The following is a 16106-nucleotide window of genomic DNA, read 5'->3' as shown; positions in this document are numbered from 1 at the left end:
GAAAGAGAAAGAAAGATTAATCTGATAAAGGCATTGCCATTTCTAATCGGACTGATGGGAAACTGTGGTATGAAGTTAAAGAGGCAATGCAGGGTGAATTACTGTGATGAGCTACCTTAAAGCTGAAGCAATCAAATAGATAGCTCTCACATATAAAAATTACTGTGCCATCTTTATTCATCAACAGTTTTGCACAAGTGTCTCATGTTCAATCCCTTCCAGGAACAACTAAAGCACTCTGATCCATTGCATCAGATTAAATCTTATCTGGGAAACTCAGCCACTGGGGTTGCTGCTTCCCGCTTCCCAGACTTCATTTCTCATAACAGAAATAAACCTTTTAAAGATTGAGAATAACAAACTCCAAAAAGTAATACCAGTACAGCACAGTGCCTGCTCTTGCAACATGCTAGAATGGAATTGGAAGGGCTTTTACTCTGGTGTGTGGTAGCAGTAAAACTTTTTCACATAGCCTGACAGGTGAAAACCTAGAGAAAGGAAATTTGTGACTCCTAGTTTATAGAATCAGAGAATGGCTGGAGTTGCAAAGGACCTTTAAGATCATCCAGATCCAACATCCATGCCATGAGCAAGCACACCTTCCATTAGACCAGGTTCAGAAAGTATTAATACAAACACACATGGAAGTTTAATTCACATTTATTGGGGCCATAAGAATCACATTTAAAAAACAGTACTAAAAAGCCTACCCTTGAGTAACAGATAAACAATCAATATTTGATTCAAATATAGTCAAATGATATGAAAAGCAAATATGGTATCACAGAAAATTCAGCATAAAATTCCTGTAAAAATCCACTCACATGATTTTAAGAATTAGCTTGTAATTTGATCTTTAGATATGCTGAGATCTTCCTGTGATGCTGAATTCTTTGAGCTTTTTGAAGTGGATGGGCTCTGAGGATACTCAATATTTTGCAGGAATGAACAGAGGAAACAAGCATAAGTTTTGCGTGCTCAAATGTGTTCTTCTGACCAAGCATCACACAATTTTGTACTCACAGCATATGGGACAAGGAGTTAATGCACAGGTACTGATAAAGACAATTAAATGGAAATAGAAAAACTGACCGAGTAATAAGGTGTATATATGTTATCAGAACTTTATTTTTTTAAAACTCAAGTTCTTTCACCCACAGAAATGCTAACAGGATTTAAAATATGTTATCTTCCATTTAATGCCTATCCTGCACTTCTGAAGTCACGGATCAGTCAAGGATACCTAACACTGAAGATGATGAATAACAGTGATGAACCAGATACATTTATAGTTGTGAGGGGAAAAAAAGAGATAAATTTTACACATTTTTGTTTTTTAGTGTTAACCTCACTTAAAAATGTGTAATAAATAAATCTGATTCTGAGTATTTCACTTGATGACTCTGATTTTGTATTCTAAATTATTTATACTAAATAAAATACAGTTTTTTTCAGAAATTATTACTTTAAGATAAAACTTTTTTCTAAATTCATTTTTGATAATTCTTGGAAGCCATATTGCCTAAAGTTCAAGCAAAATCAATTAAAACTACTTCAGACACAGTATCCATCACAAAAAGAGTAGTTTATGGAACATTTAGTCAACATACGGCTGTATATTTGCTGAAATGCATTTATTGACTACTTTTCATGTGTCTCCAGGACAAATATACTGCTGTATATTTGCTGAAATACATTTATTGACTACTTTCGATGTGTCTCCAGGACAATTACAGTATTTGCCCAGTGCTGGAGTAAGTTTTTCCAAACTTTTCGAAGAGAGCAATTGATGAAAACAGTGTTTCAAAGTCCTAAAAAAAGAGAGAAAAAAATTATGTTAGGCTTAGGTGCATTTGGCTTTTTTAAAAGGTATTTTAGAGTTCTAAATGTTGTCTTCTAGTTACATTTCATTATATAGATAGAACGCAAATTATGTAAAATAGTGACTATTAAATATACATTTTTTACATTATATGAATATTGCCTTGAAGAGGAGCAAAAGAATGGATTTAATTGAAAGCAAATATGTATTTCAAACTCTCAGCAACTAGAAGAACTGCAGAAATTTCCTGCTCTAGAAATTATATTTGCAAAATATAATGGTATACATGGTATACAAAAGTTTATTATCTTCCCTGGAAACCAGGCAGGTTAAAGAAAGCACAAAAGTCTTGCTATATTTAAACTTTTCTACTCTGGTTAACATTGAAATAGAGGTATTAAAACAGCTCCATAGGAAATATTTTCAAAAAATTAATATCTATTAATTAAGCACTAGTTGCAACAAATCGATTAGAAGAAGCAGGGTGATTCCTGAACATGTTTTTTTTCCCCAAGGTAAATTTCTTGCTTATTACATTCAATTTTTTAGTGCAAATATTTAAAAGTCTAAATTGAATAAGGGAAACACAAGTGAAGCTGTGCCACATAAATTCAGCCAACAAACAAGATAGTAAAACAAAGTGTTCTAAACCATATTTTGATTTGTCTACTTAGTAAAGAATACTCATGGTAAATGATTAGGAAGTCCATGGTATTTAAGATCAAGGTTTTAAAACCTTCTTAATAAAATTATTTCCTTGAACCTGAAGTACTGAGGATAGTATAACAATAGAAAATACTTGGTTTGCTTTAAAATGGTTTTTACTTTTAGAAAGTAACATGCCACAGATGAACTCTCAGCCTTCTAGGATCTGATGATTCATTTTTAAGGAGTTGTTCTGAATATTTTGTACTGTTTTCTATTGCCAACATGTAGCTCTGTGAAAGTGGAAGAAATTGAAACATCTTCATGGAATGTCTGACGCCATGAGTTAAAGAAAGGGAAAAGTTTTATCTTTTCAACACATTTCCCAACCTGAAAGGTTTCATTTCATCTTTAAAAGAGAATATTTTTTTTTTTTAAGGACATGAAACAGAATTATCATTGCCTGGACAATTTGGATTTAGCTACTTCACAGAGCACAGTTCAGCTGTACCTCTATCAGTAGAGCACCTCTGACTTCGAGTAGGCTTCATGCAAACACTGACTGGGCCCACCTGCCTTTCATCTGCATTGCACTTTGCCAAACTGAGAACATATCATTTCTTACATCTCGCACTTAAATTTGCTTACTATGATTCCTCCAAATTTCTGGTGCATAAATCTTAAAATAGCAAGGTAGGCCTACATTCAAAATTAAATAATTAAATAATCCATGTGTGGTGTGGAGAGTACTATCCCATTCCTAAAGGATTCACAAGATTTACTTTTTAATGCTTCCCTATGCCTTATATTGGCCAATTTTTTATTCAACAGAAATAGCCTATTTGCATATTTTGATATTAAACTTTTAGAATGGCACAATATTCTAAATTTCAGTGTCTATTCAGCATCACAAGCACCTTCTTACCATAGGAAACTTTGTCCATATAATTATTCTAATAAATATTATAGTATCTCCAATACAACTGCAAATGGTTTCCTTCTAAAGCGAAGCTAGATATATTTAATTCAGTAAATTAACCAGACTAATTCTGTTCATGGGAATGGAAAAATCAACAGACCAGCTCTAGTTGCTGAGAAAGCAAGCAGATAATCCAGCAATAATTTAGGGTTAAGCAGTAATTCAGAGCAGAACATGGTATCTATTATTTTTGAAACAGAAAGTATCTCATTAATTTACATGCAGGACAGTTACGTACAGCTTAACAAATTGTGAACAGTTTAGCAAGTGGTGAACTTTGATGAGACAGGGAAACCTGTGCAGCCCCTATCAGGATAAAATCAGGAATGGGAAGGCTGAGTGTTGCAGAGATCTTTATTTGCTGGAGCAGACGGCTTTTGCTATTAGGATTCCTGGCCAAACAAAAACAATTGGCTGCCAAAATTAGCTCCTTGGGACGATTTAGGAGCCTTTGAAGTGAACAGTGGTTTTGAGCTGGAACTAAGCCCAGGTCCAGCTTCAAACTCAAATCAAAATGACAAAGAGGAAATTTTTTGTGCCACACACCCCCTCAGTGTAAGATTACTTTGGTTTGGCAGCTGTACTGTTTATCTTGTTATTTAAAACTATTCCACTAGATACTCACAACTGAGCATTTAAACAACTGGCTCTGATTATGACGACAGCAGTTATGTTTGACCACATTTAGGGAACATTACAGAGTCTGGTGGATAAATAAAAGCATTCTTGTCTTTAGGGTTATATTAATTAAAGAAATGTAGTATACTAGGTAAAAATTGCATAGCCCGCATTTAAATTCTAAATATATTTTGGGAAAAAGATCTTGTTTCTATCTTTTCTGTATTTGAAGATAAAGATTTTAATCAGATTTCAACAGAGAAATAAAGTAAGGCCTGAAATCACCACTTGGCCTTGCAAGATCTACCTCACATCACAAAAGGAAAGGAATTGGAGGCCAGGTTCTTACGTCCATCTAATGGAATGGTGAAATGACCACTGAAAACATGAAGAGAAGCATAGTGATGCACTGCTCATTGATTCTGATGGGAATCATCTTGAATTTAGGCTGTTTGGTACATAGCATAGAAGTTATGAAGTTATGTAAATGATCCTTTTGAAGAACACAGGTTGTGAATGGAGAAAAATAGGCTTCGTCAAAATTATTTTCACCATCAGGTCCTCTCTGTTGGTAGCTGGAATGAACAGACTTACAAATATGAATTCACACATATTGGTGAGCTCAGTCTATAGTTTTGCTCTTGGGAGCACAGGAGCATAGAGCTGAGCTCTATGAATTTTTCCACAATGCATTCTTAAATCATGCCACATAACTCTCAGGATCAGAGAGCTGAAATTCTCAACACTGAGAGCTACTTTGAAGTTCCCAAACAAAGTTGATATAACACTTCCTTTTTAAATTTGTCCAGCTTTGACTCTTTTCACTCTAGTAAATTGTAAGTGACTCAAGTTCAGCTGACAGAGCTTCACAAGACCCTTTCAATGTATTATATACTTGAGCTTGTGAGCTCATCAGTTCGAAACAACGGAGTCAGAAAAGGTGGCATAAAGCCACCAAAGATTTGTCTCAATCAGCATTCTGATGTCATAGATTAGACTTGCCAAATGGTTACATAGTCTATATTTGGAATGTTATTAAAGCAAATTCCAAAGACATTTTTCATCTGACTATGCAGACTTACATAAATACAGATCACGTACAAATGCTGGCAAATGAACAAGACCTTGTAGACCTTCAGATTGGTTTGGAGGCCCTTGAAAATGACTTCTGTGATATTCTAGAAACAAATTTGTACTAACAGTGTTTCTTTCCAAGCAATTTTGAGAGTACTGTACAATATCCTGTAATATAAAAATGCAGTTAAAAATGAGATAGGAATTACCATTGAGTATCTTCTTGGAAATTTAATGAAGTAGAAAGTAGCTGCCTCAGACAAAGGCAAGAACAGACAAACAGCAGTAGCAGATTGACTCTCAGATTCTAAGGCCAGAGAGCACTCATTTTACCATTTATTCTGAGCTCCTGCATACACACTTCAGGGTAATTTCACTTATCAAATCTCTCAAGTCTATAATAATTATGAAACTGTTAAGTGTGTGATAAACTTGGAACAATAAGCGTACTATGAAGTCATATTATCTGACTTACAGGATAGGATAGTTTTTCCTTTCTCTGTAATTACAAAACTTGTGTTTGCTGAAGAAGTAAAGATTTGGTTGCATGAATTGGGACAAAATTTGTGTTAGGCTGTACAAATATGTAACTCCTTCATGGGTTAGTAGAAGCAACTTGTGCAGAAGTTTCAAATATAAATTGCATAATGACAAGCATTCTCTGAAATGTATAGCATTCCATCAACAGCAAATATTCAGAGCAGTGATTCCTCTTCTGAGTCAATCAAAAAATACTAAAGGGACAGTGTATAAATGCATTTATCTCAACCATGGCACCGTGTGCTGTGTAAAAGGCAAACCAATCCATGAAAAGTTTGCATCTCAGAAAAACTTTTTTGTAGAGCTGGAATTGTATCTGTTGCTCCTATAGGGACATTAGGCCTCTTCTGTTTTTCTCTTTATAGAATACCTATTCTGAATGTAAATTCTGTTAGGAATTAATGGCAGAAGGAATGAAAAACAGCCACAGCTGCTGGAATAATAATTCTATCTTCATGCTACTGAGTAGCAAAACCAGGAAACAATACTTTGAAACTAATATCCATAAGTACACACCAAGACCTTAGAGGATGGGAAATTCTGTACAAATGTACCTGGAGCAGGAATGTTCTTAGTGTAGGGTAAGCCACTGAGGAACCCTGCTTTCCCACAAAGTCAGGAGACATCCCATGTGCACAGCTCCTTTGGAAACCAGGCAGTACTGCCAAGTGTCACTGCTCAGCCCTCGTCCACAGCCCCACCTGCTAAACACTAAGTGGTCATATTTAAGAGTTTCCTATGATCCTAATGCTTGTAATAGTCAAATAAAGTTTTAAATGGAGCTGTCATAGTAAGCCTCCTGATCTGCTAATATCCACAGAGGTCTCTAACAAGGAAGCAAACCAGAAACAGCAAGCTGTTAGACAAGTAAAATGTTGATCCAGCTAACTTTTATTCTCAACAAATTTATCAATACTGGTTAACAATACTTCCAACTAGTACAGGGCCCTCTGACATGATAAAATGAGTGTAACAACCCATTCTGTCAATACAACACAAATGTCATTTCAAGTACTCAAAACCCACTAAGCTACCCTAAAAAAGATTGATTTATCTGCTCCAGTGTTTCTTTGGGGCAAACTTTTCTCACAACTGAAACCAATTAGTGGGCCTGGCACTTGTAGTGCAAAATGTAGGTCAGCATCAAGTAATAAAAAAGTATTGACTTTTCTCTGTCTGTAAGCAGCATGAAAGGGGTGCCATGGCCTTGTCGTATATGAAGAGAGCTCCATTAATTTCACTTATTTCAACCAGACCTGTCAAATACTAATGCTTCTATTGCACTTTTCACACAAAGTACATTGACACCAATCCTGGCCCCAGTGTAACAAGTTTACAATATTTCAGTCAGTGAAAGGGGTACTATAATTTTTAATTCCCTGTTGTACATTTAGTCCCTTTAAGCAGCACTGCTCATAAGACTTACTAAGAGATATGAGCTGGGACATTAATAACAGCTTCACACTACTTCCCATGGGCAACAAAACCTATTTCTTGGGCACAGCTTAAATAGCTAATTAGCCATTAAGTTCAGGACACAGTTGTTTGGCATAACTCTATTTCTGTGGCTGGTTAGCACAGACTGCCAATTTTACTTTCTGCTGTGAAGAAAAAAACCCAGAATGTAGGAAGAGGTCTTCCATGACTTGAGGCCATAAAATTGAAAAGCTAATGTGTTAACCAATTGGGTCAACCAGCCCCTTCATATAAGAGATTATAACAAACGCCTGGATCATGCCTTAGGGACTGGATCTCATTGTGTCAGCACAGGGGTATTGACTCCCAGGGAAAATCCTATCAGGGCTCCTGCCCCACAGCTGACAAGTGACCACTGCTGTGATGAAGGGAGTAGAACTGCACCTTTCCCTATTCAGCTTGCCAACGCCATGCAGAGGAGGAGAAGGAGGAACTAAGCTCTGCCTCCTCCTTCAACTGTCCACTACTGCTACCAGTATGAAAATCTCTACATTTTGTTCTTTCTAGTAGGAGCAATAAAGTTGTCATGGAAGCATACGTGAGTTTCTCCATATTGTGGATAGACACAGCAAAGGTCAAACTGACTCAAAATGCTATGATCCTGTTTCCCTCTAGTCTCTACAATTTGTCTTCTAACACTGATTTTTCTTTTTTTCAAGTTAAGTTTTATGGTTCTTGTTGACAAGCTTGAGGGCTCTGAGTGTGATGCCTAACTCATTCCCTAATTACCTCCTGCAAATGCAAACATCACCACCAACAATAAAACTCTTTGATTTAAAAAGACTGGGTGACTATGGTAAAAGGCAATTTTCTACTTGCTTTAATGACTTTGTTAGCCTTACCCTTTGAATCAACTTGCTATTAGATCTTAAAATAAAATGATATTGTATAGCTGTCATAAAAGGCAAATTTATAACCTTCTGTGTTACACTTACATCAGGCAAGTTTCTTTCTATTTGTTAGTTTTAGTCTTTTATTGACATTATGATAATGTGTTGTAAAAAAGAATCAGGAAATTATGTTCACAGTAGGAAATTTAACAACACTGTTTTAATATCCTATCTTCCAAACAGAAAGAGAAAACATTATTTGCTATTTCATTTATGTAACAAGCATTTCATTATTTTTACCCTTAATTTTTCATGGATATTTATAACTGTCACTGACTCTAACATGGTTTTATTTTATGAATTAAAAATGAGGAAGCCAAACTCAAACAGCGCTTGCTAGAAATTGTGAAAGATTTCTAATGATGGCTCATGAGTTTGAAAAACCACTGACTTGATAATCACATGGGTTTAAATGCTTTTTTGTGGGATGTGTCAACTACGAGCAGCACAGCCACGTGTGTTCCCTTGGGACAGCCAAACATGGAAATCATAACTCCATTCCTCCCTTTCTGGAGTATTGGAGAAAGGAGTGTTCTGCTGCTCATCTGTGCTCACTGAAGTTTCCTTTCATTGCTCTGCATCTAAATTGTGCTAATTTGTGCTTTGGAGATAGTTGGAGGCAACTGACAATCAAGCTCTAAAACTTCTTGTCCTCATCTGTGCAAGGTAGGAGAGGATGTGTTCTAGGCTTGAAAAGAGCCTTTTTTAGCTCCTGCATGGTTGGAAGCAGTTCGGAGAAAGGAACAAAAGGGTATCCCCTTTCATAGCTGCACAAATTAAGCTATGACATGTCAGAAAATAATGATGCTCTTCAAAATGCAATAGTTTAAGCCACTGTACAAGGAAAGCACAACTATTCCTAAACAAGTAAGATATTCTGTGATAGCCATGTTCATTAGGGACTGCAAATGTGTCAGCCCTTAATGTTTTCTCACAAGCAAATTATCTCTGGGATTCAATGAAGTTCTGCGTAAGGAAGGACAAAGGAAAAGAGAGGAAGGACTTGGTCCAGTAAATTATTTTTTTCCTGTAAGTATTGCCTCTGTAAAATTAACCTGGGATCTGAAACTAGGCTGTCCTTTTTGTCATGTGTAATATAATTAGCAATGAAGATTTGTGGTCCAAATTTGCATTTGTTACATTTACTTAGTACCTTGCAGTCATTGTGGCTGCCCAAAGGGAAGGAAGGGTGGAATTCCCAGCTGTACCCTCTACGTTCATTTATTCCATTTATTAATGATCTGCAAGCCAAGGCACTGTCTGGTCCTTCCTCTCAAACATGGACTAGCTTTGCAATGCTTTAGAAAGAAATGCAGTCTCCCTTATAAATAAATGTTCAGTTAATTTCTTTAAGTGTATAAAGCTAACCTACAGAAGAAGAATAAGCCACCTTGATGTAGACACTTTCCAGGTACTTTGAGACCTGTTCAGAGTCAGTTTCAGCATTACAAGTATAGTTTCCTGCACAAAGATACAGTGCATGCTCTACCATACTTTAGGCAATGTTATAAAACAATATCACCCAAATTCTATTCTGAATGTCTGTATATGAACCAAAATTGCCTAAGATAATACTCTATTTTTTCACTATGTAGCCTTTTTTTTACAAGTAAATTAAATTAAGAAACCAATGTGAGATTCCCTGCAAGCTATTTCATACTTGGATACCCTTGAACTTTACTGAATCTGGGCTAAAAAACAAATGTGCAGTTGAAATAGTTCAGTAAGTATTCAGAATCCCAAGAGGTGTTTATTTGCTATTGTCATGCAAATATCTACCTCTTACAGTGTATTTTAACAAAATATCTCTGAAGAGGTGAGTAGAAGTTAATCTATTTAAGATTTATAAATAACATTGTCAAGAACAAAAACACTCTTATGAGAAATATATAGACCTTTAAAGAAGTTGTTAAATCTGAAGTGGAGCCTAACACACATTCCTGTGTACAAAAACCCCACAGATTTAAAAAGCATCTGATGAAAAAGTAAAGGACGTATTCTTATGACAGTATTTTTAAACCAGCTTCTTGTCCTGTCCATCACACACACTCCACTAGCAACAAGACTTGCATTAGAAACTACTGCACTTAGGGACAAACATCTTGACTTAGGCCATTTGTAAGCTGCCCCCTTCATTGTCTAATCTGTTCAACTACCACATTCTCTTTTCAGCTGAAAATAAGCCAGTGCCAAGTGTTCACTGCCAAGAAAAACTCAGAACCACTTTTAACCTTCTAGACTAAAGCCAGAAAATATTTAACCTGCCAAGATCAAGTTGCAACTCTACATAACTTGACAAAATCGTGCCACCAGGAGTTAAGAAGGAAAAATTCTGAGTTGAAATCCTCAAATGAAAGTATTTTTTATCTTATTTGGCTTCTGATATGTGGCAAAACCAGTACTTCAGCTAGACTTAATCTGGTTTCCCATGGTTCTGGATGACACTTTCTAACCTGATTATTTTCTGTGACTAAATTACTAGATATGCAGATCAAAGGAGAACAGTGGATGATGCCGTCTGGCTGAGCTTTAACAAGGCTTTCAACACAATGTCCCAGTGATCCTTTTAACCAAGCTGGTAAATTATGGTCTAGATGTGGAGACATGTAATTGCTGCCTGGAGTCTCAGATTCAAAGGGTAGCAATGAATGGCTTCTCCTCAACTGGACCTGGGTACCAACATATTTCCTCAGGTGCTGTCTTGGGGCCTATCTTAATATCTCCCTCAGAGACTTGGAGGTGGACATGGAATGCACTCTCCTCAGGCTCCTGGATCACACCAATGAATGGGTGCCATGGAGACACTGGAGGGCTGTCACTCAGAGTGATGCAGACAGGCTGGAGGAATGGCCTGACAGAACCCTACAAAACGCAGGATGGACAAATTCACCCGGCACAGACTCATCCTGGAGGAAAGCAGGCTGGAGATTCACACCCTGGGCAGCAGCTCTGCAGAAAAGGAGCTGCTGGTCCTTGTGGGCAAATGGCTAAACATGAGTCAGCAGTGTGTCCTAGCACTGATGAAAGCTAAAGAGAAAACCAGCCTTTCTCCTCCAGAAATACAAGCTACCTTCAGAAGTGATAGAAATGATCAAACATGAATATTTTCCTCATTTTGCAGGAAGCTTACTTTGGAGATAGCTAACACTAGAGAAACTACTCATCTCTCATCCAGTGTTCACACATGCTCTCATTAATCAATTAAATGGGAACAAAAGCTTTTAGACTAATACCTATTGCTATTTTTTCTGTCCGTATTTACTCTTACATGATAACATATCTTCTTTATGTGTCATGTTTTCAGTGGCACTTTTTCTTCTGTGTAAATCCACCAGTTCTTTGATACAGTTCAGGAACAGCATCACCTACACTGATTACTCACTCCGGTGCTGCAGACTTGTTTTGGCATTGACATGAAGTCAGTTTTGACAAACTTGCTGACTAGAAGCTTTGGGGAGAAGAACAGCTAGTATTTATAGCCAAATATTGCTACAGATTCAACATTATTCAGAAAAAATTACATGGATTACACTTATTGGTACAAATTTTAAAAATAGTTTGCTGAGCAATTCAAAAACTAAAGCCATGCTGCCTGGGTTCTGACATGAATACATGTTACGTAGATATTAAACGCAACAACTTGTGCAGCAACAGTCTGTGGGGTGCATAAGCAAAAGTTTGTTTCATTTTTCAGCTGGATAACTTCTGAACTAGACTCAACTCTGTTGGCTATGCTGAGGAAAGAATTTAGCCTGAGACTTTAATATCTATGCCTTTAATGTCTATACAGAACTTTCAATGTATAGCTGAGTATGATTATATCTTATAAGTGAAGAGGAACTGGGAATTTTTACAATATTTTATATGCTAATTTATTCATTGACAATGTAGTAGCAATGTAAGTTATACTGTAAATTTTCCCATACTTCTCTGAGGACTTCAGATTTGAACTGAAGTGTGGAAATTCTTTAAATAGCAACACATTTTGGCCTTCCTTTTGCCAAAGGCTTGGGCATCTGCAAAAACTACAAATCATGCCAAACCCTTTGAGTGATATATGGAGGACCACAATCCACTAGGAAATAAGCTAAGACGAAGTCATTCATTTCATTTAGGTCTTTCAGTGGGATTTGAACCATCCAGCCCACAAACCATGTCTCAGGAGATTGCAGTGTACATCCAGCCCCCAGTAATAATGATTCATATACATATATGTGTATATGCTTTATTGCTACCTTTAGCTGGATTAAAAGCAATAGATCAAATTTTATATTTCTGCTTCTTTTATTAGCTTTCTAGCACTTGATCAGCTGATAGAGGCAATAATGAGATGTTTTTTTATAAACTGGAGTTTGTAAGTCCTGTCCTGAGAATGTAATATTTCAAAAAATAGCCTAAGCTTTGGGGAAAAAACCAATTACAGAAACAGCATTAAAAATGCCAAGCACTGGGCAGAAGCAATTCTGGATCAGTTTAAAAAAGTGATTGATGAAACTCTAATCTGAGCTGAAGGAACAGTTTCACGACAAGCTGTGACCATTCCACACACTTCATTAGCTGCCATAATTAGCCTGGTGTTTCAATTTGTTAGAACTGGTGGGGACAATTTTACTCAGAATGCAAACATCAAAAAACAGGGTGCCTCAGACTTCAGAAGAGGCTGATGAGAAGCTTTTCTAGTCTTTGTTAACTAAAAGATTAATTACAGCTGATGGGAGGCTGTATTCTGATTGTCACTCTGTCTATGTGCATTACTTTTAGCATTAGAAGAAAGACATGGTTGACACTACACTGCTCAATCAAGCAGCTTTGCATTAGTGCACAAAGTCTGCTAATATGCAATGTTTTTATTATTTCTCCTTTTCCTTCCCCCCCCCCCCTAAGTTTAAGGCTCTCACACCTAACAAGTTATTCTTTAAAAGAGCAGGGTGTTTGGTTGGTACATGCTGCCATTCCTTAACATGACTACAGGTGAGAAATCCTGACATGTCTCAAAGCTATAAGCCAGGAATATTATTACTTTTTATTACTACAATCAGAATGTAAATACCTTCTCAAATAATCTCATTATGAGAAAAAAAGCCAGGGCAATTGTGAAACTGGTACTGTGTGCTTCAGCCTTTGTACCCTACCCCTCTACCTCAGGTGTGGTTACCTCTATACATTAACTCATCAAAGCTTGTAAGGTTGTTTATATGGACGTGAAGTTTGAATTTGAACTCCAAAGGTTAGTCCTGAATAATTCCATAACTTTCATTCTAGAACATTAACACATGGCAAACCACCTCCTCATAAAAACACTCCTCATGTGGATATGCCTTTTACTTTCCCTACAAGTATTATCAACAAAAGCTGTAACAGAAGAAATAATACAGCTTATCACGGTAGAATATCCTTTTAACCTGAGTTGGTAAAGGGCATGTTGAACCCAGATCTTCATTGCATTAAATGAATAAGCCCTGAAGTGTATTACAAAGTGGATATCATTCCATGATTTAAAATGGGGCAAATTAGTCCAGAATTGATTTATAATATAAATTTTGAAGAAAGAAGCAGTAGAATCTTATGTCAAACCATTAAGACAACAAACAGTCTGTACTACTTCCCATGTCTCATTCATGCTAACATAACTACACAAAACTGTTGCTGTGGTTTTTCCTGTACAAGGAATGCAGGTTCCTCTAAAATCCATTTTTATGCACTGAAGTCCTACTGCTCTGAGAATAATGTACTTTTGCTCCCTAGAGAGAGCATCAAAACAAACAAAAAACACGCAAACTTACAGACTTTCTTTCAACCTGGGCTCATATCTGGCATAATATCTTAGAACACCAGTAGGTGTTATTAGCATTTAAATTATAAAACTATACAATCATAATGAGTCAGTGTAGCAAAATCTCTAATTCAAACATCATTTCAACAGTCTGAAGTCCTGTGTGAACCTGTTGCAAGAAAGTCATCAAAATATGTGTCTCTCATCTTAGACCTCAATTTTCAAACTCACCAGCAATGTATGCTTAAAGATGAGATTTTACAAGCCAACTTTTCTGAGAAAATAGGTAACACCATTTTTCCTAGAACATTCTGTCTGAATGGCATGAATTTACATATTGATTATGTTCATTATGGGTCAGATCCTTATCTGATGCCAATTGGCCCAGCTCCATGGATGTATCCCAGTTATGCTAGGGCTGAGGACCAGCTCCCAAACCTGAAGCTTTCCACAGTTGTATGGCCCACGTAATTCTCAGAGGATTGTGAAAAGCTTTTGGCTACTTTAATTTCAACTCCATTTAACAAGCACAAACAAGGTCTCGGTGAGTATTATCAAATAAAAAGTATCTTGCTTTTGCAGATAAATTCCATAAAGAATTTTAAGTGATTTCAAAATATAGCCTTTTTAATTCAATATTTTGGCAAATTTAATTGAGTTGAAATACATTATGTTTGACATACATATAAAAAAAACTACTTAATTCCAAGAATACTGAACAGTCTATGCAAAACTGATATGAAAAGGCAAGGCCATGGAATTCCCAGTTTAGTGCATGGATTTTGAACTCCAACAAACAAAATCATATCCAAACAGTCAACACCTAAAACCAATATAAATAAATTAGGTGTAACTCCAGTATCTACTGTTTCTAGATTAACTAATTTTTTTGCAATTTTGAAGCTGTGCCACAAATTATTGTAATGCACACTAAGCATATATTGAAGGAATTGGGCAAGATACTCTATTTCTAAAGTGTTTCTGATTAAATAAGAGGCTTTAAAACATTTAAGCAATGTGTACAATGGGAATTATTTATAAAGCTTAAACATAAATACATCTCACTCACAGAAATACTGGTTAAAGTTAACTCTTATTAAAAATGCGAGGTTTTATTTTATACCACTAAATGCAAGTTACATTATTAAATGAGGAAGGTAGGCAAAGCAAGAAATTTATCATCCAACAGACAAATGACAGAGGATTGCTAGTTAGACAGTATAATAAGTGCCATCTAATTTTCTCCTTCGAATCAATTTATTCTTCAAAGCCTTGGATCATCATCAAGGGACTGCATTTTCCCGCTGAGAAATTACAGAACTGAAAATCAGGTTTCATAAAATATTCAACTAGTTGCCCACAAACCCTTACAAATAACCACTAGAATGGATTTGATTAGACTAGTGGTGACAGTATCTCTTCCTATGCAAATAATTGAATGGTTTGACTCGTCTCAGATACTACTTTGTAGCATTACTTCAAAATCAGACCTGGGTCTGTTACTATGCAATGTTTATATTATTTTTTATTATTTTTATCATTACAAAATTATATACATCGGACCCTGTGACTCATCAGCAACCACTAAAAAGTTTTTTCAGCCTTCCAGTTATGCACAGATTCTCTTCTGCATTTAGTTGAACATTAGCCAAGGGTACATTTTGCATGTTTTTATTTGCTTCACAGTGTTTACCATCTTTCTACAACCAAGAATATCATTTGAAAGCTCAATGATAGTTAATCATAATTATTAATTTTATATCAAGAATAGCATTTTTCAAAAGCAACACAACAGTGGTGATCTTAAGGATTTTCAAAGGAAACAATATACAACTCAGAACCTTTCCAGTGAGAGCTCTGAAAGTGATCTTCATAACAAAATGTAATTCTGTAAATAAGTCAGAGTCACAAGGAACCTGGAAAGATCATTATGTAAACTGTCAGAGGTAGGAATTGTCGTTTGCTTTCCTGAAAAACTAAATGGGTGCATCTTATAAGAGAGACTTCATTCTAGCCTGTGAATGAGAGGTAATGTCTGCTGTTCCCATTTTTGAACACGGCACATGCCCGCTTCTGCTTTCCTCAATACCTTTCTTTCTCAACAGTACATTATGACATTTACAAAAAAAATAAAAAGAGAAAGAGATCAGAAGGAGAAGTTGCAAAACTGACTTTAAGATACTTTTTGTTACCCAGTTTCAAGGACCACCTGCTTATTAAGTTCTTCTGTGATATTAAATTGGGCAACACTGCTCTTTTTCTGTACTATCTAATCAGGGAGCCAAACAC

The 16106-nt window shown here is 36.1% G+C and overlaps 1 protein-coding gene across 2 annotated transcripts in view; it reads right to left on the bottom strand.

The window, feature by feature from the left end:
* Window positions 1–644: 644 nt before the first annotated feature.
* SPATA17 (spermatogenesis associated 17) overlaps window positions 645–16106 on the bottom strand; it is an 86317-nt gene continuing 70855 nt past the window's right edge. Inside the window, exon 10 of one of the 2 annotated variants that reach the window (XM_064709137.1) lies at window positions 645–1811. In XM_064709137.1, coding sequence (XP_064565207.1) covers window positions 1731–1811 — 81 coding nt within the window. In that variant the 3' untranslated portion in view covers window positions 645–1730. The remainder of the gene's footprint in view (window positions 1812–16106) is intronic. The other variant, XM_064709138.1, reaches the window with a different exon arrangement.

The sequence above is a fragment of the Zonotrichia leucophrys genome, chromosome 3 (assembly GCF_028769735.1).
Source record: "Zonotrichia leucophrys gambelii isolate GWCS_2022_RI chromosome 3, RI_Zleu_2.0, whole genome shotgun sequence".
Lineage (NCBI taxonomy): Eukaryota > Metazoa > Chordata > Aves > Passeriformes > Passerellidae > Zonotrichia > Zonotrichia leucophrys.
The sequence above is the reverse complement of the archived record's forward strand: the minus strand, read 5'-3'. Positions and strand labels throughout refer to the sequence as shown.